Source organism: Microcaecilia unicolor, chromosome 5 (assembly GCF_901765095.1).
Source record: "Microcaecilia unicolor chromosome 5, aMicUni1.1, whole genome shotgun sequence".
Lineage (NCBI taxonomy): Eukaryota > Metazoa > Chordata > Amphibia > Gymnophiona > Siphonopidae > Microcaecilia > Microcaecilia unicolor.
Window position 1 is genome coordinate 311,491,855 of NC_044035.1, and position 27,901 is coordinate 311,519,755.

A 27,901-nucleotide genomic window follows, 5' to 3' on the forward strand; every position below is an offset into this window, starting at 1 on the left:
TATGATAGAGTTCTGTAAAATAATGAGTGGAGTGGAATGGGTAGATGTGAGTCGCTTGTTTACTCTTTCCAAAAATACTTGGACTAGGGAGCATGCTATGAATCTAGATAGTAGTAAATTTAAAATGAATCAGAAAATTTTTCTTCACTCAACATGTAATTAAACTCTGGAATTCGTTGCCAGTGAATGTAGTAAAAGCAGTTAGCTTAATGGGGTTTTAAAAAAAGGTTTGGATGACTTCCTAAAAGAAAAGTCCATAGACCATTATTGAAATGGTCTTGTGGAAATTCCACTGCTTATTTCTAGGATAAGCAGGATAAAATGTATTGCACTTTTTTGGGATCTTGCCAGTGACCTGGATTGGGCAATGTTGGAAACAGGATGCTGGGCTTGATGGACCTCGGTCTGTCCCAGTATGGCAATACTTATGTACTTATGAAGCATAGCCAGATTTTGATGGCAGGGGGAGCAGAACATTTGTAAAATAGGCGCTGATTCAAGGCTGCAGGCCCAGTCTACATAGGTGCCATTTTATTCCGAATCCGTTTTGGGGAGCAACTGCTCCTCATGTACACCACCCAGCTACATTTCTAGTTCAAATGTACCAGAAAACACAGATTTTATTTTCTTCTCTCCTGTACTCTGCTGATCTTCTAAGGCTTAGATATGGTATATTAAGTGGCATAAATAAGTGTATTGTGTTTTGTTTTGTTTTTATCTAGTGCATTTGAATCTGTATTGTTAGGGTCTAATATATAGTATATTCCCTGTGTTACAAAATCTTTACTTTTTTCTAAAACCAAGCACAGTATTTCACACTTGGGATCTTAATCTCTTGAAACAGTCTTTTTATTAAATTATAATGCAGAAAGTATTTTATTTTTTTATTGTAACTGAGATTTAAAGTAAATACATTTTCAGGACCTCATAACAGCTTGAGAGAATTCATAATTGTAAACATTTTAGTATTTTTAACTTGCATTGTACACACTTCAAGCACTAATTAGCAGTTTTTATATATGTTGCTTTCAGTGTGTTTTGAGTTTAGCCCCGAGATGTAGCACATTCCTCCTACACATGGATAGCAAACCATTCTTTAAGAATTATTTTCAGTACAGTTCTAGAACAAATTTAAGATTTCTCTTTTTTTCTAATATACATATAGGATATTTTCTTATTGGTGTGTCATTGACTTGGAGGCAGTGATTTAAACCTGTTGCTGTGTTCCTTTTTATGAATGAGCCCAGATCATTTTTAAAGGAACAGTACAGTGAGTCATATGACTAAATAACTCGTTGAATTTGCGTGCATAATGTCTTTTCTTCTTTAGCCCCTGGATTAATTTTGATTTAGAGTATTAAGGGCCAGAAGTTTCAGCTTTCTGAAACTATTTGTGGCTTCTTTGTTTTATGGATTTAGGCAGGGCATTTTTGTTTGAGTGGGTACTTGCCAGTACTGAGTTTTGACTCCTTCTCCATTGCCTCCTAAAATTGACCAATGGTCCCCATGTATTAATGAAGGAGCCCAACTCCTGTACATCCGAAACTTCAGCTATACCCTACAGGCCTACAGGAGAATGTTGTGCATCTGTGTCTGCCTATGGGAAAATGTGGAGGCACGCTGCAGCTGGCACATAATACTCAAGCCCCTTCAAAATGTGGGCTACAGAAGCTGAGCTGCCTATACACAATAAAGGTAGAAGAAAAAAAAAGTTGGTTCTGGTTTAGTGATTTGATTGTGCCAGCTTTGAGAATTTGAATGTATAGTGTGTTTGATATTTTTTATTTTGCACAATATAAGAATGTGTTTCTGTTTTGTGTGTTTCTCTAGTGTGCATTCCCTTCAGAATCTGGCTTTTAGAAGTTTCCAGTTCATTCTTTTGTCTGCATATTTCCGTTTCTGGTTTGTGATCATTGATTTGGTGAGGCTTTATTCATGTTCTGCATGTGAGACCAGATTGAGGTATCTGTGATCATTTAGCTTTTATGCAGGTAATTGCAGCAATCCAGCATGTTCTTTTCCCAAAAAATTAACATCATCTACAGACTGGTGTAATTATTGCAGTAATGCCTTTTCATTACTATGCTGTTTGCAGGGAATGTAGCTATTGTAGGGCAGATTCCTGGATGGTGTCACAGGCCCGTAAGAACATTCTTATCTCTGACCATCATCTGATATCTTTCATACTCACCCGCTCCCCCGGTCTCATCCAATCTCCACCAATACCTTTAGAAATCTTCAGGCTATTGACCCTTGCACACTCTCCACCACTGTCTTCTCATCCACTATGTTATCCAAATATGTCAATGAGGCTGCCTGTTTCAATAATACTACTTTCTCCTCTGCTCTGGACCCTCTTGCTCGTCCCATTCCCCATTCTGTAAAGCATATGCAACCCCATCCTTGTCTGACCTCCACAATCCACTATGTACATTCCTGTGCCTGATCTACTGAATGGCTTTTTGGCTTAAATCTTGTGCACATGCTGACCTTACAAAGAAAGAGAGGTCTACAAACAATCACAATAGAAAAAAAAAGCACAGAGCAGACTGGTAGATGTAGAAAAAGTGCTTTGTTTTGAATAAATTGCACTTTTTCTACATGCTGGCCTACATAAATTTCAGTTTCTTTCTGACTGCCTCCTAGTCTGCTCATTTTACTTGCCAAACAAGGCTACTACATCTGGATGGTGCCAAAATGGCTGCTTCCAAGGTGTCTTCTATGGTGTCCAAGGTGTGCCATGGCTCCCACCAGCCTTATGTGGTGGAATGTATGCTGCATCACAATTGTAGAAGGAGTCAGTCTGAAGATCCTCTTGGAGTGCAGGGATGGCAATATTGGAGCCTCTCAGGAAGGGATCATGCTTATCTGGTGCTACCAGACACTAGAAGAGGTAACGTGACACTACAAAGTTGATTGCACTTCAAGCAGATGTCAGCTCACTAGCTTTGGTGCTACATAAGGCCATGGGGCATATTGAGCAGTATTTGTCATTTGCCAAGGATAACTTCTTGGAGCTGCGAAGAGAAACATGAGCACCAGAGATACTTTGCAAAATGCACTGGTTCGTATCAAGGATTTTGGAGTGCTGATCTCACCGCAGCAGTATTTGGCTGGTGGGAGTATCCAAGGGCACAGAAGTGGGCTCAGTGGAGGAATTTGTTCCTAGCATTCTTCGGGATGTTTTCTCTGATTTGCCATTGCCACCTAACTTTGGTGATAATATGTGCTCATAGAGTGCCTACCTGGCAGTCAGGTATGACTGACCATCCCCATACTATTTTTGTTGAAGTTTTGAAGTTCATACATTATTAGCTTCTCTTGCAGAGAGCTCAAAAACATCGTAATCTTCGCTTTCAAAGAACTTTATCAATGTTCTTTGCAGATTACAATCCTGAGAATTATTGCCAACGCATGGCCGTCAGAGAGGTTAAATAGACTTTTTTCCAGCGTATCATATCGCAAATTATGCTCTATCCTTCCAGGTTGTGGATTTCCTGCTAGGGAATACTGTAGTATTTGTAACACCTTTATTAAATGACATGTGGTGGCTGACGGGTCACAAACCCACAGCTCTTCGCCATAGGAGTCTGCCCCAGCAGGTCCTTCTTACTGCTTTTAGGCAATCCATGGTGACTGAGTATCCTTGACTTTTTTTGTGTCTTCCTGCTTAGTTTTCCTGTTCCTAACTGTTCTTAGTAGTGTGAGTCACTCTTTATTTTTTCTTAAACAGTGAGTGGCAGGATCCTCTTTTTTGGGGGGGTTGCTAGAGAATTTGGGAGCAAGGGAGGTTACCTTGGGATGGAAAGGTGGGGGGGGGGGGGGTTACACTTCTTTAGATGGTTCAGTTTTTACTTCTTGTTGGGGTTGTAATGGTCAAGGTACTTTATCCAGATGTGGTGGCCCTGCCCTGTGGTCTAGTTTTCCTGCTTTGTGGTCCAGTGTTTTTGGCAGAAAATTCATGGGAAGATTCAAGCTATTCTAGGACGGTCTTTTGCTTGTGCCCCTTTATTTTGTTTGTTGGGTTATGTAAGAGAGCTGGAATTATCGGGGGAGGACTGGCAGTTAGCTAGCCATTTGATACATGCTGCTCACCATATTAAAACCATTTTTTGGGAAACTACTTCTGATTTTGACCATTGGGTTGCTCAGTAATGGAAATTGCTTTGATTGAAAAATTATACTGTATTGTAAAGGATAAATATGACATTTATCAAAAGGTCTGGAAGAAATATTGGGCCTACCATGCACAGAGAGTACAAACTGTGTAATTTCACTGCCTGTTTTTATACAGTGACTGATAAAAAAAATTTTAATTGCCATGTTGTTCTGGATATTGTCTGATTTGTGTATGTTCTTCCAAGTAAAATGTGTATAAAAAACAAGACTACTACATCCATTTGACAAATTGTCTTGGCTCCAACCCTCGCCATATCTTTGCCACACTGAACTCTCTTATCAAACTGCCTCTGCTTCTAACCCCCCCCCCCCCCCCCCCCCTCCTCCTCACTTTATCCTTAGACTGTGGCTGGGTATGTCCAGTAATTTAATTTAATTTGATAGCACATTTATAAGCTGCTTAGCTATCAGTATAGTTCAAGTTCGGTAGCAAACCATGATGGTCGTAGGAAAACATTGCCTTACAAATGAAAAAAAAAAAAGTTAGTCAAAAACTTTCAACAGCCCAAAATGAAAACAAATAAATATAATAATACTATAGAATAGGTAATAAAGTTTCTTAAACAACCAGATCTTCAAATCATGATGAAATCTCTCATATTGTTGCTGTGAACGCAAATATACGGGTAAGGCATTCCACAACATAGGGCCACTACCCACTATACATTCATGACAAGGTTCACAAAATTAACCTTGATTTTTCAACCAAGTCACCTCCATCTCTTTTTCCCCCACTCCATTCTGTCAACCTTCCTTCAACCCCTGCCACCTTTTCTTTCTTTTCTAAAACCACTGACGAGGAAACTGCACATCATTTTTCCTCCTCCAAACTTATTACCTGTTTCTCCCCATTTACACCCACCTACTCAGCACTCCCTCTTCTATTGTCATCTCTTCTATCTGTCATATCCTCAGTCTTTCACTCTTCCCTGTAAGTGTTCCTGATGCCTTCAAACATGCTGTGGTTACACCACTCCTCAAAAAACTGTAATTGGACTCTACCCGCCCTTCCAACTATCGTCCCATCTCCTGCCTCCCTTTCTTATCCAAACTACTTGAACATGCTGATCATCGCCATTGTCTGGACTTTTTCATCTCAAGCTATCCTTGATCCACTAAATTCCAGCTTTCGCCCTCTACATTCAACAGAAACAGCCCTTGCTAAAGTCTTCAGTGACCCGTTCCTGGCCTTGTCCAAGGGCCTATCCTTATTTTTCTCGATCTATCTGTTGTGTTTTGAAATTTGTTGATACACTGTCCTTACTTGGATGTCAGGGCTCAGTTCTGTCTTGGTTTTCTTCTTATCTCTCCCATCACACTTTTGTTGTATGCTCTGGTGGATCTTCCTCCACTGCTATCTCATTATCAGTCAGTGTACCTGAGCACTCTGTCTGGGTACCTCTTCTTTACTTTATCTGACTTATTCCCTTGGTGCTATGATCTTCTCCTGTGGTTTTCAGTATTATCTTTATGCTGATGGCTTCCAGATCTGCCTCTCCACACCAGAAATTTCTTCAGGAATCCAGGCCCAAGTCTCAGCCTGCTTGTCTGACATAGCTGCCTGGATATCATACCACAATCTGAAACAGATCATGGTCAAGACTGAGCTTCGTATCTTTCCCCCTAAACCTACCTCTTGCCCTGTGCTCTTTTTCTGTGGATAGCACACTTGTACTCCCTTTCTCGTCAGCTCGTAACCTTGGGGTCATCTTTAATTCCTCTTCCTCTTTCTCTTTTTCTGAATGTATTTAACAGACTGCTAAAACATATCATTTCTCTATAACACCACAAAATGTTGTCCCTTTTTTAATGAACACACTACCAAAACCCTTTAACTTGCTTCTCACAGGTCTCCCACTAAACCATCTCCCCACCACCACCACCACCTTCAACCTGTTCAAAATTCTGCTGCACAACTTGTGTTCTGCCAGTGTCTCTATGCTCACACTAGCCCTCTCTCCAAGTCATTTTATTGGCTCCCTGTCCGTTTCCACATACAGTTCAAACTCCTTTTACTGATTTGCAACTGCATTCATTTTGCAGGTCTTCAGTATCTCTCCACTCTTACCTCTTCCTATACCTCTCCCCAGGAACTCTGTTCATCGGGTAAGTCTCTCATATCTGTACTCTTCACCACTACTAACTCCGTTCCTTTTTATGTTGCTGCACCGTATGCTTGGAATAGACTTCCTGAGTAATGTCGAGCTCCATCTCTGGTCATATCCAAATCTAGGATAAAAGCCCACCTTTTTGAGGCTGCTTTTAACTCTGAACTCCAGTTTGCTTGTTCAATACCCATTCCAGAAGCGGAGCCAGGTTGGCGGCGCGGGGGAAGCGAAAGTGGCACAAGAGCGGACTTCCGCCGGCGCACATCTTCAGTGCAACACATTGAGAAAAAAATAGGCACTGGCGCCAGCAGAACTCCATTTGGGGGAATGGGCCGCTCCCCTAGCTACGCCACTGACCCATTCCCAAAATAAGTAATTCTCTAATCCCTTAATTGTCCTGTTTTTCTGTCTTGAATAGATTGTAAGTTCTGTTGATCAGGAACTGTCTCATATATGTTTAGTCTGTAGTGCTGTGTACATCTAGTAGCACTATAGAAAAGATAAGTAATAGTAGTAGGATCTTGGGTATAGCTGTAGCAAGATTTGGGGAGCTTGTGCACGGTGGGCGGTTGTGCCTTGTCAGTACAGAAGGGCCATATCTCTTACTTGCAGTGGGTCACCAGTCCAGAGGTGATGTCCCAATGCATCCAAAAAAGTTATTCCTCCTCACCCTTCCTAATATTCAATCTTTGATACAGGTTGAAATTATGTTATTTAGAAGGGCTTGTGTGCAAATTTGAGGTGATTTGTTAGTATGACTAATAAAGCTGCAGCTATAGATGATTTCCAACAGATGTTGGTGTCTGTCACTGTTCTCGTGTATGTGCATGTATTGGCTGGGACACTCCCTTACCTTTGCTGGAACATGTCATAACTGCTCTGGTTACATCTTTTAAAAAATGTATTTGATATTATTGGTTTAGTAACACTTTTATATTAAAATACAATTTTTTATAAACCACAGTTCAGAAATTAGAAATATGACTGTCAATAAACGTTATTTAGGAATGCTTTTACTAAGCTGCAGTAACTACTAGTGCATGCATAGTGCAGCTTAGAAGGGCTTACCGCGAGATGAGCCTAGGCATCCTACAGTAGTCTTGCAATGTGCACGTGCAAACCACATAAGTACATAAGTAATGCCTCACTGGGAAAAGACCAAGGGTCCATCAAGCCCAGCATCCTGTCCCACGACAGCGGCCAATCCAGGCCAAGGGCACCTGGCAAGCTTCCCAAACGTACAGACATTCTATACATGTTATTCCTGGAATTGTGGATTGTTCCCCAAGTCCATTTAGTAGCGGTTTATGGACTTGTCCTTTAGGAAACTGTCTAACCCCTTTTTAAACTCTGCCAAGCTAACTGCCTTCACCACGTTCTCTGTCAACGAATTCCAGAGTTTAATTATGCGTTGGGTGAAGAAACATTTTCTCCGATTTGTTTTAAATTTACTACACTGTAGTTTCATCGCATGACCCCTAGTCCTAGTATTTTTGGAAAGCGTGAACAGACGCTTCACATCCAGCTGTTCCACTCCACTCATTATTTTATATACCTCTATCATGTCTCCCCTCAGCCGTCTCTTCTCCAAGCTGAAAAGCCCTAGCCTCCTTAGTCTTTCTTCATAGGGAAGTCGTCCCATCCTCGCTATCATTTTAGTCGCCCTTCGCTGCACCTTTTCCAATTCCACTTTATCTTTCTTGAGATGCGGCAACCAGAATTGAACACAATACTCAAGGTGCGGTCGCACCATGGAGCGATATAACGGCATTATAAGATCCTCACACTTGTTTTGCATACCTTTCCTAATAATACCCAACATTCTATTCGCTTTCCAAGTCGCAGCAGCACACTGAGCAGAAGGTTTCAGTGTTTATCGACGACGACACCCAGATCCCTTTCTTGGTCCGTAACTCCTAACGTGGAACCTTGCATGACGTAGCTATAATTTGGGTTCTTTTTTCCCACATGCATCACCTTGCACTTGCTCACATTAAACGTCATATGCCATCTAGCCGCCCAGTGTTAATAAATTTTATTTTTTTGCTGAGGGGGTGTGTCTGAGAGGTGGAGAGTGGGAGTTTCTCCGCTAATCAGTTAGTGTGTCTGTATTACTGCACATTAACTGATTAGCACAGGATTAGTGCATGAGCCCTTACCATCTACAAAATAGGTGTAGGCAGTTTTTGCTAATTTTTGTTAATGGCTGTGCACTAATGGCTCAGCTTAGTAAAAGGAGCCCTTAACGAATTATAAACTTGGATTCTTACAACAAATTACTTTCTTATGCATTTTTCTTAGGTATGTATCCAGTACTGTTTATTGTAACGCACATTTAAGTCAAACTTGTTTGGAATAATGTGGGATATAAATGTCACAAATTCTTTTATTTATTTATTTTATTAAAATCTCTCTCTTAATCTATACGAGAAACACCTGATCAGAGTTAAAGAAGAAATGGTATTTATAGCATAGTATTACACATTTATACATCATCTTGAGTACTTTAGATTTAAAATGCAAAAGGATTAACACTCTTTTAAAATTCAAATGAGCCAAATTATCATCTTAAAGCCTTCTATGTATATGCAATGAGTAAAATTTTCATTGCGTCGTCATTATGTTAACATTAAAGTAAATAGAGCTACGAGAATGTTTTCCAGGTAGTCTGTACCTTGTTTTAATTAACTAGAGTTTGGTTAATTGGACTGTCAGTTTGACTGATGCTTCCAAAAGGCTGAAGAGTTTTAGGCACAAGCAAGTTGCGCTTTCTTTATTAAGACTTTATTTTATCTGGTAATATTGTACTTTCTACTTCAAAATATGAATGGATGGTTTAAGGCTTAATATGGTTGTGCCAAAGAGAGACGGTATATCAGAACCATGAATCTCTTGCTATACAAACACATAGTTCAGAAAGGATCTGTGTTAGTTATTTCTGTTGCATAAAAGAAACATAAACTACATTTGAAAAAGGAGACATTTTATAATTTTTGTAAGAAGTTAGATTCATGCAGAATAAAGACCGATAATATACAATGAGATTCACAGAAGAATAATCTTATGTTTTTCATTCCTTCAAGATACTCATATGCTACTTTGTTATTCTAAAATATTTAATTATCATTACGAAGGAGGCGGATTATGTGACAGTTGAATTTTGCATGAGTTCATTTAGTGGGATGAATGAAGAAAAAGCAATGTTAGTTATCCAGTTGCAACTGAGAAGACTGAGGTAGAGAAATGTGTAAAAATTGATGATGAGGATAAATGACAATGAAATCAGAGGTAAAAGAGAATTTATTTTGCATACTAGTAGTATGATCTCTGATGCTGTTTTATTATTTTCATAGCATTTTTTTTCCAATTTTTTTTGTACAAATGAATCTGAAATTTCCCACATACCAAAAACAAAATGAATTACAGCCTCTCCAAAATTCCCATAAGATGAGAATTAATGGTCTAAGTATGCACACCATACATGAAAGAAGAGACAGGAGAGAGAAGACAGGGTAATTCAAACACCTGATAAATATCAATGCATGAGAACTGGACAGCTTGTCATGGTATTTGGGTTCAAGGGAACAGAACTTGCTAGGTACTTGAGACCTGGATTGGTCACTGTTAGAAACAGGATACTGGGCGTGGTCTGTCCCAGGATGGTGATTTTTATGTACATAAGGTTCTGGAGCAATATCACAATACAGTCTGTACCAGAACTCACTCTGAACTAAGTGGTAGAAGTGGGGGGGAGGGGGGCTGGTAATTTTCTACAGGTTTCCTAAAGTTAGGCACCAGGATGATGCACATTAAATGTGAATTCTATATTACACACATAATTGCCATTATAGAATGCTAGTGGAAGTTGGCATTAAATTCATCAATATTTAGGTTCAGCCACTTACACCATATTAATGGCTAGTGTAAATGTCGGCAACTAAATGTTTGTTGTGCACATAGCTGTCTGTATTCTGTAAACTTAACGCATAAGTGCTGGGCATGCCTCTGACTCACATGTGCCCTATCCATGTTCACATCCCTTTTGTAGTTAGAATTTACCCACTTGACACTACTTTAATAAAAATGAAGTTTAAAACAAAAACTATAATGGTTATTGAATATTACTAAGTGCATGTGTTCCCTTTTCTCGACGATTGGCTGGTGAAGAGTACCTCGAAGGCAGGCGCTCTACAGTCCATGCGAATGACTATTCAGGTGCTAGAACTACTGGGGTTCGTGATCAGTTACTCCAAGTCCCATCTCACCCCAGTTCAAAAGTTGGAATTCATTGGATCTCTGTTGAACACAGACAGCTCGAGCTTCTCTTCCCAAGGCAAGAGCAGACAACCTTCTGTCCCTGCTGTCCATAGTTCCAGCGTCTCATCAGATCACGGCTCGGCAGATGTTGAGACTTCTAGGGCACATGGCCTCCACAGTTCATGTGACTCCCATGGCACGCCTACACATAAGATCATCTCAATGGACCCTAGCTTCCCAGTGGTATCAAGATCCGGGGAGTCTAGAGGATGTAATCCAACTGTCCACCGACTTCCGGAATTCTCTGCAATGGTGGATGATTCGATCCAATTTGACCTTGGGACATCCATTCCAAATTCCTCAGCCACAAAAAGTGCTGACGACAGATGCATCCCTCCTGGGGTGGGGAGCTCATGTAGATGGGCTTCATACTCAAGGAGCCTTGTCCTTTCAGGAAAAAGGTCTTCAGATCAATCTCCTGGAATTGCGAGTGATCTGTAACGCTCTAAAGGCTTTCAGAGACCGGCTGTCCAACCAAATCAAATTGATTCAGACAGACAGGTTGCCATGTATTACACCAACAAGCAGGGGGGCACCGGATCTCGCCCTCTGTGTCAGGAAGCCGTCCAGATGTGGCTTTGGGCGCGCCATCACGGCATGTTTTTACAAGCCACTTATCTGGCAGGCGTAAACAACAGTCTGGCCGACAGGCTGAGCAGGATAATGCAACTTCACGAGTGGTCACTGGACATGGGTGTCGCCCGCAGGATCTTCCGAGCGTGGTGCACCCCCTTTGCCACTCAGATCAATCACAAGGTCCCTCAGTTCTGTTCCAGGCTTCAGACCCACGACAGACTAGAATCAGATGCCTTTCTCCTGCATTGGAGAACAGGCATCCTGTATGCATATCCTCCCATACCTCTAGTAGGGAAGACTTTGCTGAAACTCAAGCAAGACTGCGGAACCATGATTCTGATTGCTCCCTTCTGGCCGTGTCAGATTTGGTTCCCTCTTCTTGTGGAGCTGTCCTCCGAGGAACCGTGGAGATTGGAGTGTTCCAACCCTCATCACCCAGAGTGAGGGGTGGCTTCTGCATCCCAACCTCCAGTCTCTGGCTCTCACGGCCTGGATGTTGAGAGCTTAGAATTCACCTTCTTGGGTCTTTCTGAGGGTGTCTCCTGAGTCTTGCTTGCTTCCAGAAAAGATTCCACAAAGAGGTGTTACTCTTTCAAATGGAGGAGGTTTGCCGTCTGGTGTGACAGCAAGACCCTAGATCCTCTTCCTTGTCCTACACAGACCCTGCTTGAATACCTTCTACACTTGTCAGAGTCTGGTCTCAAGACCAACTCTGTAAGAGTTCACTGTAGTGCGATTAGTGCTTATCATCGCCGTGTAGAGGGTAAGCCTATCTCTGGACAGCCTTTAGTTGTTCGCTTCATGAGAGGTTTGCTTTTGTCAAAGCCCCCGGTCAAACCTCCACCAGTGTCATGGGATCGCAACATCGTTCTCACCCAGCTGATGAAAGGTCCTTTTGAGCCACTGAATTCCTGCTATCTGAAGTACTTGACCTTGAAGGTCGTTTTCTTGGTGGCTAGCTCGTAGAGTCAGTGAGCTTCAGACCTTGGTAGTGCATGCACCTTATATCAAGTTCCATTACAACAGAGTAGTCCTCCGCATGCACCTTAAGTTCCTGCCGAAGGTTGTGTCGGCGTTCCATTTGAACCAGTCAATTGTCTTGCCAACATTCTTTCCCCGGTCTCATACCCACCCTGGTGAAAGCAGTTTGCATACCTTGGACTGCAAGAGAACATTGACCTTTTACGTGGAGCGGACAAAGCCCTTCAGGCAGTCCACCCAGTTTGTTTCTTTCGATCCCAACAGGAGGGGAGTCGCCATCGGAAAACGCAAAATCTCAAATTGGCTAGCAGATTGTATATCCTTCACTTCTGCCCAAGTTGGGCTAACTCTAGAGGGCCATGTCACGGCTCCTAATGTTAGAACCATGGCTGCATCAGTGGCTCAATTAAAGTCAGCCTCCGTTGAAGAGATTTGCAAGGCTGCAATGTGGTCATCAGTCCACACATTCACATCTAACTACTGCCTTCAGCAGGATACCCGACTGACAGTCGGTTTGGGCAGTCAGTGCTGCAGAATCTGTTTGGGGTTTAGAATCCAACTCCACCAATTTAGTATCATCAAATTAGGATGGATATGTAGACATTGATCACAGTATTGGTAGCTTATTAAAAAATGTTTTTGTTAAAACAAACCATGAATACAACCCTATTTTTTCATACCCCTAACCTATTCCCACCAACATTAGATTTTATTCAACATTGATCCGTGTCCTTAGCTCGTTCATAATTCAGTACCTACTCTTCCAACTGTACTGTACTGGAACAAGAAATATATAATCATTATCCTAAAATTTAACAAACTGGAAACTTCAAAAAGAATGTCATCCTGAAGGCTATGGCCGTGGGGCAAAGCATAAGAAATAGTCCTGCTTTTCTCCCTTATTTTATAAAGTTATAGGTTATATTCTCTGTTTATTTCATTGATCTACTGCCTTTGATTTTGTGGGGTCTATTACCTTTGCCTGATTTTGATTGAGCAATTTCTTTGATTTTGTTAAATGGAGTTGTACTGAGCTCCTAAAAAAAAAAACTAATATTTTTTTTAATTATGTGGTTTAAAATGAAGAGGGTGCTGGATATAAGATAACTGGGAGAAATCAGACCAATCGAAAAGTATGGAGATTAGTAGTTAATTAGGGATGTTGCCGCATGGTAGTTTTGATAATGTTGGAAGGATTGATGTACTAAATGGTTGTTAAAAAGTTGGCAAACTTAAAATGTTAAACTGTACAGCAAGTAGGAAGAAGGAAGGGTGGCAAAAGGTTAATTGTAAATAGTATACTACTACTACTACTTAGCATTTCTATAGCGCTGCCAGGGTTACGCAGCGCTGTACAAGTTTAAACATGGGGAAGGACGGTCCCTGCTCAAGAGAGTTTACAATCTAAAGGTAACAAACTATGTAGTCAGTGTAGGTATCATGAATGGGGAAGGTGGTTAGGCGCCAGAAGCAAGGGAAAAGAGATGGGCTTTGAGTAAGGACTTGAAAATGGGCAGGGATGGCGTATGGGCTCGGGAAGTCTGTTCCAGGCATAAGGTGATGCGAGGCAGAAGGGGCGGAGTCTGGAGTTAGCGGTGGTGGAGAAAGGTACAGATAGGAGTGATTTGTTCTGAGAGCGGAGGTTACGGGTGGGAACATACGGGGAGAGAAGGGTAGAGTATGAAGTAAGGTTGTGTTTTCCCCAGGATTTCTGGGAACATGTTGGGTTAGGTAATGCTAGTATATACTGCTAACTCCCGCATCAAGGGGTGGGGGGAGGAATTAATACAAAAGTTTGATGACAAATGTAGTTCTATGTATTAATTGACAAACCTATATGTACATGCCTAAGTCCTTGTATATTTGGCAAGTGGAATATATTTCATGTGGGATGTCATCAATAAAAATGATTGAAACATAAGATAACTGGGAGATCTTGCATGCTTATCTTACCAAGAGGATGAAGGATTAAAGATAAAAACTGCATTGATTAAGCAGTGATATCCAATTAGTGACTCTTTTTTAGTTAGTAGTTGGAATATATCCTTGGATGTGTGGACAGGAATGATTAGGCAGACTGGATAGTTTATTTGATCTTTTTCTACCATCATTCATATTTACTACATACAGAGAACATAAGAATTGCAATACTGAGTCAGACCAGAGGTCCATCAAGCCCAGAAGTGGCTGATTGGGTCACAACTATCTTGCATTCCATATTATGTATTCCCAAGGATAAGCAGTAGCTTTCCCCAGGTTTATCTTTAAAACAGTTTATGAACTTTGTTCAAACCTTTTTTTTTCAACCCAGCTACGCTAACTGCTTTTGCTACATCATCCGGCAACAAACTCCAGAGCTACGTATCTATTGAGCAAAAAATATTTTCTTTTATTTACTGCTTTGTAAATTCACGGCATATGCTCCACTCTTTGTGTATTTTAAAAAACAATTGATTCATGTTTACCCATTCCACTCCACTCAGGATTTTATAGACCAGTATCATATCTTCCCTCAGCTATTTCTTCTCCAAGCTGAAGAGTCCTAACCTCTTTAGCCTTTCCTCGTCTGAGAGTTGCTCGATCCCCTTTATTGTTTTGGTTGCCCTTCTGTATTCCTTTTTTAATTTCTCTACATCTTTTTTGAGATGTCAATCAGAATTACACAGTATTCACTATGCAGTCACACCACAGAGCTATATAGAAGCATTATGATATTCTTTGTTTTATTCTCTTTTCATTTCCTGATAATACTTCCAGTTCCGCGTGTTGCCTTTTGGCCTCATGTCAGCTCCCAGGGTCTTTTCCAAATGCCAAGCAATAGTCACAGCATTTCTACGCAGGCTGGGGTGCATGTGTTCCCTTAACTCGACAATTGGCTGGTGAAGAACACGTCGGAGTACATGCAGAGGACTATTCAGTGCTCAGGAGTCCACACAGAGGACTATTCGGGTGCTAGAGATACTAGGGTTTGTTTTAAACTACCTCAAGTCACACCTTAGCCCTGCCCAGCAATTGAAATTCATTGGAACCGTGCTCAATATGCAGAAGATTCAAGCCTTTCTCCCAGGGCCGAGAATAGATGCTCTAGTTCCACTGGCCTCTCAGGTTCGAGCCTCTCAGCAGGTCTCGACTCAGCAAATGTTGAGGTTGTTGGGCCACGTGACGTCCACAGTTTGTGACACCTATGACACACCTTCATATGAGATCAGCCCAATGGGTTCTAGTCTCCAAGTGGTGCCAAGCCACAGGAGATCTGGAAGAGATGTCATCCCAGTGTCCCCAGAGCTTGTAAGCTGGCTGTTATGGTGGACCATTCAATCCAGTTTGACTCTGGAACTGCCATTTCAAATTCCCTCAGCCGCAAAAAAGTTCTGATGATGGGTGCATGTCTCCTGGGTTGATGATCTCATGTGGATGGGCTTCACACTCAAGGAGCTTGGTTCTTACGAAACAGATCCCCAGATCAGTCTGGAGCTCCGGGCGATCTGGAGCTCTGTAAAGTCTTTCACAGAGATGGGCTGTCTCACCAAATTGTACTCTTTCAAATGGACAATCAGGTTGCTATGTATTCAACCAACAAGCAGGTGGGCTCTAGATCACGCCCTCTGTGTCAGGAGGCTGTCAGGATATGGCATGTTCCTTCTAGCCAATTGATTGGTGGGCAAAAACTACAGTCTGGCTTACAGGCTGAGCACGGTTGTGAGAATCATGGCCTTCTTGTGCTCAGAGAAAACGAAGATACTTACCTGTAGCTGGTAATTCTTTGAGGACAGCAGGTCTTATATTCTCTTAAACCCACCCACCTCCACTTGGAGTTGTCTCCTATTTTTCCCTTTTTTTATGCTGTAGTGTCTTACTGCGGTAACCGCACTCTTACGGCAGACGAGAAGGCACTCGCGCATGTGCAGTGGAGCAGCTCTCACGCTCAACAAAGCTCTGTTTAAGCTTGTTAGAAGCTCGGGACCATGCAATGCGAGATTGCATTACCCAATTGTGAGATTATAAAGTCTTCTGTCCTCAGAAGCTACAGGTAAGTGTCTTCGCTTTACCTTCTATGCATGCATGGCACAAGTCAGTTGAATGAAGTGCCCCTTCCTGAAGATCTCATTAATTTGAACAATCGGAATTTAAGTGACTATTCATGGATAGGGGAAATTGCCAGCTACTGATTGAGCCATGTCTCTAATAACTACCAAATGTAGTTAGAACTTGTCTCCTGAAGTTCTTAACTGATAACTTCCTATAGTTTCCATAAGAATGAAGGTGAATTTGGAAACCAAATTATTATCCTCATATAAGTCCATCTAAATTGTCTTTTCAGATTTGTTCCTGACTACTTCATCAGAATCTGGAGAAATTCAGTTTGAGATATGGAAGAACATGGTAAGAAATGGCATGAATCTGAACACATAGGAGATAATTTTAGAAAGGTTCTCTACATTTTGAAACTGGATTTTACACATGGAAAAATCCATTTCTAAACTGCTAGCTGTGCACATACATTTATAAGTTGCTTAATTTGCATCCTCGGGGGTGGGGTTCAGAATTTACACATGTGCATAGCGCAGAGTATACATTGAAATTCAGGGAAATATACACAAAAATATAAGAATAGTCATACTGGAGCAGACCCATGGTCCATCTAGCCCAGTATCCTGTTTCCAACAGTGGCCAATCCAGGTCACAAGTACCTGGCAGAAACCCAAATAGTAGCAAAATTCCATGCTGCCAATCCCAGGGCAAACAGTGGCTTCCCCTTGTCTTTCTCAGTAGCAGACTATGGACTTTCCCTCCATGAACTTGTCCAAACCTTCTTTTTAAAAAAAACCACATACACTAACTACTGTTACTACATCCTCCAGCAAAGAGTTCCGGAGCTTAACTGTTCGTTGAATGAAAAAATATTTCCTCCTATTTGTTTTAAAAGTATTTCCGTGTAACGTCATTGAGTGTCCCCTAGTCTTTGTACTTTTTGAAAGAGTAAAAAATTGATTCACTTCTACTCGTTCTAGACCACTCAGGATTTTGTAGAACTCAATCATATCTCCCATCAGCCATCTCTACCATATTTTCATGCTCTCTCTAAAGCATAAATATTCAAGTGTGTGAGCTGCTGCTAGAGGCATGTGTAAGTGGCAATTTTAGAAGGGAAGGTTTATACGTGTATTTCCCCTCCAAACCTGCTACTATTTACACGTAACAATGGCCACATCCACTCATGCAGTCAGTTCTAAAATTGCCCTTTGAGTATTCTGCTATGATTTATGTTGAACACATACATAAAATATATAAACATAGATGGTGCTTGACACAGTTGTCATTAAGAAACTATAGTTGTCCTCCTGCATTCAAGCTGCTGAATCCTATGAAAGGAAATGGTTCACTTAGTACCAGTTCCTCTGTGGGGGGTTTTAGTATCACTGCCAGTTTAACACCAGTCAGTCTACCCTAATGAACATGTTAACAGGCCTCCTGTTGTGGTGTCAGCTGTTGTACAACATTTCTGTCATTTAATTTCTCAGCACGATAGCTTATGAAGAAGAAATCTTTTCAAAATATAACTTTCTTCTTTGTGCCCCTAGTTTTAGATGTTTTTAATTTTAATATCGGTTTAAACATGACTTTGCCAAAGTGAAGTAATTGAAGCTATAATGCTCCACTTATAATTCAGTACTAGCAATAGTGTGACGTTGCAGCTGGGAAACTCGGGTGCCAAGTTTCTGAGTAATGCAAGCTTACAAATATAAAATGCACTTTTATATAGACCCAAATGCAAAACTCCAAATTCTAACATGACAACTCTCTAAAAACATAACCAAGTGCTGTTGGAGTGTGTTGAGTAAACTTGTTCTTCATTATTATTAGTAGATGTGAAAAAACACTTAAACCAAAGTGATATGATAATAATAAAAAAGAAAAAAACTGTGAAGCTTGTATAGAATTAAATGAGCTGAAAAGTTAAAATAGGGATTATGCTTGCCAGTATAAATGTTCTTAAATTTAGTATTATCCTAGTCATAGTGATAATAATCTTTAGAGGAAAGAGTACAAATCTTCATATACTGCATCACTGCACTTTCATTGTTATTGTGAAAGTGACATCATCACTTATAAATGTTCATGCAACCAGTTAAGTTCCAGATTTCATTCAGTAAAATATGTAAAATGTACCCATGGAAATGGATCTATGCTATGGAAATATGTAGAGAGAGACTTTCAAGGAAGCGAACTGAACGTTCAGATGATATAGCAGGAGTAGGCAACTTCGGTCCTCGAGGGTCACAACCCAGCTGGGTTATCAAAATTTCCACAATGAATATTCATGAGATCTGTTTGCTTGCAATGGAAGCAGGACATGCAAATCAATTTCATGCATATTCATTGTGGAATCCTTGAAAACTTGACTGGGTTGTGGCCTTCGATGCCTGTGGTTGCCTACCCCTGTGATAGGCTTTCTTAACAATTGTGGTTTTAACATTCAAAACAATGGCGTAGCCACGGGGAGGGGGAATCTTGGAGGGCCCCCCCAACAAAAAAAACTGCAGTACCCTGAATGGCTGGTGGGGATGCCCATGCCCTGCCAGCAGAAGTGCTCCATGGCCCAAACCTCCCCTGGTGCAAAGAACTCAGCAGTGTGCTTTCCAGCCACCAATGCCAGCACGCTTCATCCATACTCAGTTTGTGTGCATGAACTGGGCATGTGGGAGGAATGCCGGAATTGATGGCTAGAAAGCATGCCGCTGACTTCTTCGCACCAAGAGAGATTCAGACCACGGAGCTCTTCAGCTTGTGGGCCTGCAGAGGTAAGTTTTTTAATGGTGGTGAGTGCAATAAAGAGTGGGTGGCCCTCCCAGTCTAACTCAGGGCCCCCTAAAAAATGAGCTGCTGGCTATGCCCTTAATTCAAAAGCTTAATTTTATTGTTTTTTTAAAAATGCTATTTTGGCTGTATAGTCATGAAAAATCAAGAAGTAATATCTAGATTTTATATTGATATGTAATTTTCCATAAATTCAAGTAAATCTTATTTTCATCTGTATCGCCACAACACATTCATAGCATTCTTGCTATTTTACTTTTGTACCTTGCCTTTCCAGTAAAAAAAAATTGCTCAGAGCAGCTTAGAAACGTAGAGGAAACACAGAAACATGACAGCAGATAAGGGCCAAATGGCCCATTCAGTCTGCTCATCCTCAGTAATCACCATCTCCAGATCTCGCGTGCCTGTCCCATGCTTTCTTAAATTCAGACACAGTCCTTGTCGCCACAGTCTCCACTGGCAGGCTATTCCACAAGTCCACCACCCTTTCTGTGAAAAAGTATTTTCTTACATTACTCCTGAGCCTATAACCTCTCACTCCAGAGTTTTTCTTCATTTGAAAAAGGCTCTCTTCCTGTACGTTAATGCCATAGAGGTATTTAAACGTCTGTCATAGCCCCTCTCTCCTGCCTTTCTTCCAGAGTATACATGTAGGGGTCTATAAGTCTGTCCCCATAAACTTTGACAGAGACAACTGACCAGTTTTGTTGCCGCCTTCTGTTCCAACTCCATCCTGTTTATATCTTTTTGTAGGTGCTATCTCTAAAATTGCACCCAGTATTCTAAATGAGGGTCTCACCAGAGATTTATACAAGGGCACTATCACCTCTTTTTTTCCTGATGGCCATTCCTCTCCCTATGCAGCCAAGGATCTTTCTTTGACCGTCACCTTTTCTACCTGTTTGGTCACCTTAAGCTCTTCTTTCATACTGTACCGTTCCCTTGGATTTTTGTAACCCAATTGCATGAGCCTTCGTATTTTAGCATTAAATCTTAGTTGCCAATTACGGAACCATTCTTCAAGCTTCGCTAGATCTCTACTCATGTTATCCTCACTCTTCAGGATGTCCACCCTATTGCAGACTTTGATATCATCTGCAAAGAGGCAAACCTTACCAGACAGTCCTTCTGCAGTATCACTCACAAAGATGTTAAGAGCTGGCCCAGGGACCTATCCCTGCGGTACACCACTTATAACGTCTTTTTCCTCGGAGCAAATTCCATTTACCACTACCCTCTGTCCAGGGCCACTGAGGGGGGGCAGGGGAGACCAAATTCCCCGGGCCTCCAAGGGGGGGCCCGGCGCCGCAGTCCCCAGTCTCACCCACCCGCCCTCAGCTTCGTCAACCATCCGGGCCCCCTGTATTCAAATTGGCAGTGCCGCAATCTCACCTCCCTGTGAAAGCTGCAGATTGCCTCCCTTCAGGCCTTCCCTCCCTAGTCTCATGTAACTTCCTGTTTCCGCAAGGGTGGGACACAGGGAGGGAAGGCACGAAGGGGGCGATCTGCCGCTTTCACAGGGAGGTGAGGCTGCCGATTTGAAATCAGGGGTCCCAGTGGCAGATGGTCAACAGAGCCGAGGGCAGGCAGGTGAGACCGGAGACTGCGGCGCTGGGCGGCCTGAGTGGTGATTGGGGGGGAGGGAGAGCGGCCTCGGGGGGGGGGGGGGGGCAGCCTTGCCCTGGGCCTGGCTTAGTCTCTCGGCGGCCCTGTCTCTGTCTCCTTCCATTTTACAAGTTTTTAACCCAGTTAGTCACTTTAGGGCCCATACCAAGGGCACTCAGTTTATTTATTAGTTGCCTATGTGTAACAGTGTCAAAAGCTTTGCTAAAATCCAAGTACACCACATCTAGCGCCCCTCCCTCGTCCAGTTGTTTGGTCACCCAGTCAAAGAAATCAATCAGATTTGTCTGACAACCTGCCTCTTTCAATCTATATAAATTAAACCATACAATTCATTATATCATTTGAATAACAGTAGATATAAAATACAAGAAACAGTTAAAACAAGCTAATAGTAATCAAAAAGCAATCCAAAATATATATGTGTGTGTGTGTATATATATATATATATATATATATATATATACATTGCACTCCATTTAAGTGCACGTCGGATAAGAGCATGCTCTGTTTAACTGCATGCCGTACTTCGGTTCCGTTTTTGGCACCATCAATTTCTATGGGGACAAACTTTGTTTTAGCGCACCACTGATAAGTGCAATATTCACTTATATGCATGGTTCAAGACCGCTCCTCTGCAGGAAAGACTCCGCATTAGCGCGCGCATGGAATATGGAAGCCGATTGGTGCGTGACAACCAACAAGATTTCAAATTTACTGCCTCTTTAACTGCCACAGGCAGAATAAGCGAAAGAATGTTGTTAGAGCGTAGACCGGTGTCGTTGTCGTTGTCGCGGCAGACTTTAACACTGGCTGAACGAATAGAAGTTCTTTAAAAATTAGAAAATAAACAAAGTCAAGCATCTATTGCTAAAGAATATGGTGTCAATCCCAGTCAAATTTCACGTGTCTTGAAGCAGAAATACCAGCTTCTGAAAGACTGGCAAAACAATACAAATCCATAACGGAAACGAAAACAGGTGGGAAAAGCTGAGGAGGTAGAAGATGCTCTTTTTCGGTAGTTTTCTCGAGTCAGGAGCAGACAGTTTTCTGTCAGTGGTCCACTGCTTATGGAGAAAGCTAACCAGCAAGCTGAAAGTCTTGGACTAACTGAATTCAAAGCCACTGTTGGATGGTTGGAAAGATGGAAGGAGAGGAACAACATAAAGTTCAAGAAACAGCATGATGAGAAACAAGTCGCTGATGACTTTGATGCTGAAAATTGGGTTGTTTCAGTTCTTCCTACCATCTTGAACGAGTTTGCACCTCTTGACATTTTCAATGCTGACGAAAACGGTCTCTACTGGCGAGCGGTTCCTGATGGAACACTTGCATTCAAACATGCCGAAACTACTGGAGGTAAAACGTCAAAGGACCGACTGACGATCCTCCTTTGCTGCAATATGGATGGGAGTGAGAAGTTGGAACCCCTCATCGTTGGAAAGAGCAAACAGCTCAGTTGCTTCAAGAAAGTTAAGTGACTTCCTGTATCATAAGAGGCTAACGCAAATTCATGGATGACTGGGGAAATTTGGAAGCAGTGGCTAAAGAAGTATACACTAGAATGCAGGCACAAAAGCGTCGGATTTTGCTGCTTTGATAATTGTGCTGCACACATTGATGATGTCAGGCTGTCTAACGTCAAGGTGGTCTTCCTGCCACCAAACACTACCTCTCTGATCCAACCTATGGATCAGGGCATTATAGCCAATTTCAAACATTATCGGGCTCTTGTGCTACATCGTCTGATGAGCATTATGGATGACCAGACTGGCAAGGATAAACGTGCTGTTGAACTGGTTTGTAATCTATCACTGTTGGATTCCCTACATATGCAGAAAGAAGCCTGGAATCATGTTACACAGGCAGCCATTGTGAACTGCTACAAGCGGGCAAGCTTTGTTAAGGATGTGGAGCGGGACAAAACAAATGCAGCTGTTGCAAACGTGTCAGATGAAGAGGTTATTGATTTCCCAGCCTGTGTTACTGATGAGGAGTTCCATCGCTACGTAGCTGTTGATTATGATCTAGAAACAGCTGACGACAGCACTGATGTTGAGATATGCTCCTACACACAGGCAACAATGGCTGATGATGGAACAGATGATGAAATGAGCAGCGAGGCACATGCTGACAAAATTCAACAACCTCCTCCTGTCACTTTTGCAAGAGCACTGGAGAGTCTCAACACCGTGCAGGCCTATCTGGAGGCCACTGGATGTCAGTGCTATGACAGTTTTTACCGTCTGGCAGACGTAATCTATGGAACTCACACACCCAAGATTGTACAGAGGACTATAACTGATTACTTCAAGTAAGCCTAATGTCAGTTAACGGAGACTGTATACTGTACGTATAATAATAAACAGTACTGTTTATCAGATGTCAAGCTTCTTTGGGTCACAACGGTTAAGTGTACGCTCTGGTTAATTGCATGCATTTCTTTGATCCCAGACCCTTGCACTTAAGCGGATTGCACTATATATATATATATATATATATATATATATATATATATATATATATATATATATATATATATATAATTGGAAATGGAATGCCAAATATTGATAGGACAGAATACAGTCACACACAGTATATTATTTACAAAACAAACAGAAAAAAAAGAGAGAGGGAAAGGCCTACACATATACAGCATCAGTCATCTACTCCATCTCAACCATTAGCCAACTCCATACCCCCAAACGCTTGTTGAAAAAAATGGATATTTAATAGAGTTTTAAATTTAGAAAATGAGAGTTCTGAGCAAACTATTGGGGGCAAGTCATTCCACAATTTTGGAGTAATGAAAAAAAAAATGCAGAACCCCAAGTGGATGCTATTTTTATTCCATGGTTTGCCCTTTTTTCTGGCTGTTGTACTTTTATATGTACCTCTGTGGGGAAGCTCAGTTTCATCAAGCAGAGACCCTCAGAACCTGAGTGCTTGAGCATATGCCATTGTTACCGCCTCCTCTATTGAATGAGCCTATTATAGCTGGTTTGGGAGCAGCCAGTGAATTGGAAGCTGATAACTCATTTGGTCCCAGTGAACAAACTGCACCCATAACTCTGCAATGCACCATTTCAGCTGCAAGCTGCATTTGTAACAGCTGAGGGCAAACAGATGTTTGGGAATAATGGAGACTGGTGGTAGTGACGTGTTTGGAAGTAGCTTTGGTCCTGAAGTGATGTGGTAGCTGCAAGACTATCCACCCCCTGCCACTAACAAAGCAAATGTCTGGGAGAAATACAGCATTCCTACTTATATAAATGTAGCTATTTTGAGGCTGAAGTCCAGTACCCAGTGGTACAGAGTATTTGTAACATTATGCCTTCGTTTAAGCAAATTGTTTCTTCTTTAGTTGTACTTGTTGATATCTGTACTAGGATGCAGGTTCAGGTAATCAGCTAGGTAGGGTGAATTGTGAAATTTAAGAATTGCAGTTCACCATTATGAACAATACAAAAACTTAGAAACTTCTATTGGGTTCCTCTACCTGTGAGTATTGAATTTCTCAATAACCTCCTCTGGAACTAAACACGAAGTACTTTAAACAAAGTGTAGGAGTCTCAGATAAAGGAATTTCTCCTATAAGTAAAACAGTTTATCTCTTTCTGCAAGAGAAATTTGAACAGAAGTGTGTGTTGGAGGTAAAGGGGAGATAGTGGATCTTCTGGTTGATAGTCTGGAGTTGATTGATTTCCTTGAAAGCCCCAAGGATGAATAAATCAATAGAGCACATTACCATTTGTTTTCCCCTAGGATTAGAATTCTACATTATGCTTGTGCTTTGATTTTGTTTATGAAGTATGTGAATATTTCTAAATGTGTGTATAAATACAAAAAATTCATGTTTATGCACCTGGAAGCCTTAGAGGCATATTTTCAAAGCACTTTGGGAGGCTAAGTTCCATAGGTTTCTATGGAACTTTGGGAGGCTAAGTGCTTTGAAAATAAGCCTCTTAGTCTTTGTTGCAGCCTTTCTTATTGTTTTTTTTTTTTAATATAAATGTGTTCTTGTGTCAGCTGATGTTATATATATTTTTGAGCCTTTTCCATTCTGATTTTTCTTGGTTGCGAGAAAAACAGTACACATCTTTGGAAAAGAGGCTCTAGGATGCAGTTCTTTTGACTATTTGGATAATGGTCTCCTAAAGATTAAATTTCCTTTTACCTTTTCTTAGTGTTGAAGTTTTGTTCCAAGATTTTTATTTTATTTTCTCTCCATGTTATACATTATACATAAGGAGTAGAAGAGTAGCCTAATTGTTAGTACAGCAGTCTAAGAACTCTGGGCAAGTCACCCAGATACAAAATAAGTATCTGTATATAATATGCAAACCACTTTGATATCAGATCCCATCCCCATTCCCTTTATCTTCATAGGGTTATATTTTGTTTTGTTTACAAAGCTTATAGCCCGTGAAATCACCATTGGTCAAGGCAGGGTTGTATCAAACATTTACAATAAACAAAAAAACATAGTAATGCACAAAATCAGAAGAAACAGATGAAATTAACAAAAATAAGTACTTCTAAATATCCTTTTAAAACCTATGAAAATCATCTGTGTTATGTAATGCAACTGGTAGTATGTACTGTAGCACAAGGGAGGTGCATAACAAGAAAAGACGTATGCCTTTTTTCATTATATGTACTTCTTTTCAAGCTGTCCTTAATATAAATACAAATTTAAAAATTAAAGCTTATCTAAGGAAAATCCTAGTATGAATTTATTTCTATCTAATCAAAAGCCAGTCTTAAATAATCCTCCCCAGACGATCTTAAGCGCTTTTTTCACACAGACACTAGTACAGTTTAAGTTCATAAACATAAGAAATATGTGTAAACTATAACCCACTTCCTAGGTAGTCTTAAATGACAAAGCATCCCATCAGAGTCATAAATAAATCACAAATAAATGCCAATCCATATCTCCTTATTGTTCCTGAAGGGATTTCTAAAAGAGCAAACCCCCTTTGGGTTTCTTCTTTCATAGCAGCTTGCCCTTCGGTGTTGGGCCAGCTTTTCAATATATAAAACAATGACTTTGGGGGTAGAACCAAAGAATTCATGTGGGCAGATGGAACTGGGAAAACAGGAGCTGACAGGCAAAGTTCTTCTCCCTGGCTTGTGCTTCTAATGTTTATTTGGTCCCAGTGTTAGTGGTGAGCTAATTCTTCAACCCATGGGTCTATGACAACATGGGGGAACAGAGCCTAAAGTACAGAGGAGTTTATCTTGCAAAGAGGTAAAAAGAAAGCCAGAGATGGCTGGAATCTATAGCATTATACCAATGGTGATATTGGCAGACCAGTTGGGCCTAAATTGTATTTTTTTGCTGTCGTGTTCTATATTTTTCTAGGAATAGGGCTGGAAAGCACAATATTGGAAACTATACGCCTTTTGGTCCCAGAAATGAGAGGAGACAGTGGGAAAGTTGACAAGGACAAAAGAAAAGTGTAGAGAATAGTAGCCAGATTCAGTAATACTGCAGGTCATGGGATCTCCATCTTGGTACCAGCAAGCTACAATATACCACAAATCAACCGAGTCAGAGCTGGCAAGTTGGTGGAGACTAGGTATTACGGTAGGTCCACAGGTACCAAGGGAAAGGAGAAAGGGTGGATGTTTGTACAAGACACTCACTGATTATTGACAAGGTCATAGATTATTACAAAGCTTTCTGGTAGAGTATAAAAGAGGAGCTGTGTTGCATTAAATATGGGATCTTGTATGCATATCTACCCAGGATGATAAATAAGCACTGAAGTAATCCTAAAGGAGTGTTGAAACAAGATATGCCTCTGATAATGAATCTGGACTTGTGAGAATTGGCTTGCTGGTAAACTGTGTACATGAAAATTTAGGAGAAGAGAAATTGAAGGTTAAATAGATAAATTCGGTATATATTTAAAAGATACAGGTGAAACTTAGCTAAAAATCTTTCTATTTGATTCCCACCTACCCAGGGCCTCATAAGTAGGTCTTTAGTTTCTTCCTAAAAATTTGAACATGCAACTACATGACATAAAGGAACAAATTCTATAAATAGCGCCAAAAAATTGACACCAACTATTCTGTAAGTGGCACTAAAATTGGCCATTTATAGAATACTAGTTAAAAAAAAAAAGCCCGTTTCTGAAAGAAATGAAACGGGCGCTAGCAAGGTTGTCCTCTAATGGCAATTAGGTATTTAAGGGAACTGTTAGGAGAGAGTATGTGTGAGAGAGTGAATGAGTATGTGTCAGAGAGTGAGTATGTGTGAGAGAGAAAGAGTGTGTGTCAGAGAGAGAGAGTGTGTGATTGAGAGAGAGACAGAATGTGTGTGTGTGTGTGTCTGTTTTGAGTGGGAGAGTGTAGTGTGTGTCCCATGTGCACTAATTATGCTCTCTCCCCTGCATTCAACCATATGCAGCAAACGTCCTCTATGCTCTGCCCCCTTCATCCATCCATGTGCAGCGTCTCTTCCCTGCCCCCTCCATTCATCTTGGTGCAACAATTCTCCTCTGTCCCTTGCCCTCCCCCCCCTACATGTGCATCAACTCTGCATTCTCCCCTGGCCTCTCCTCCATCCACCCATATCCAGGGCCCCCCTCCCTCCATCTCTCTCCCCTCTGAGTTCCAGGCCCCCCTCCCCTTTGAGTTCTAGGACCCCCTCCCCCCTCCCCTTTGAGTTCCAGGCCCCCCCTCCCCCCTGAATTCCAGGACCTCCTCCCCCCTGAATTCCAGGACCCCCTCCCCTTTGAGTTCCAGGACTCCCTCCCCTCCCCTTCGAATTCCAGGATCCCCTCCCTCCCCTTCCCTTCAAGTTCCAGGATCCCCTCCCTCCCCTTCCCTTCGAGTTCCACACCCCCGCGCCTCCCTACCCCCCTCCCCTTTGAGTTCCAGGATGACCCCCCCCCCTCCCCTTCGACTTGCAGGATTCCCCCTCCCTCCCTCCGAGGTCCACGCCCCCCCCTCCTCCGACTTCCATGCCCCCATGCCTCCCTTCCTCCCTTTCTCTCTCTGCCCTTCAAGCACGACCTGTCCTCCGGCAGCCCCTCGCCTTCCTAAGTGCTGGCTGTATTTTTAAAATTCTTACCTTGGGGTGCGGCTCCACAGTAAAGGCGAGCGGCGCTTCAAACTGCCTTCGCATGTGTCTCAGCTCTGCCTCAGGTCCTGCCCTCATTTCCTGTTTCCGGAAGGGCGGGATCAGACGCAGAGCTGAGACATATGCAAAGGCAGTTTAAAGCATCGCTCACCTTCACTTGGACGCTGCACCCCAAGGTAAGAATTTTTAAAATACAGCCAGC

The 27,901-nt window shown here is 41.7% G+C and overlaps 1 protein-coding gene across 1 annotated transcript in view; it reads left to right on the forward strand.

Moving 5' to 3' along the window:
• The window catches only part of ITFG1 (integrin alpha FG-GAP repeat containing 1), a 312,588-nt gene that overhangs the window by 64,597 nt on the left and 220,090 nt on the right, over positions 1–27,901 (forward strand). Inside the window, exon 7 of the mRNA XM_030204383.1 lies at positions 16,483–16,544. Within this exon, the coding sequence (XP_030060243.1) occupies positions 16,483–16,544 (62 nt within the window). The remainder of the gene's footprint in view (positions 1–16,482; positions 16,545–27,901) is intronic.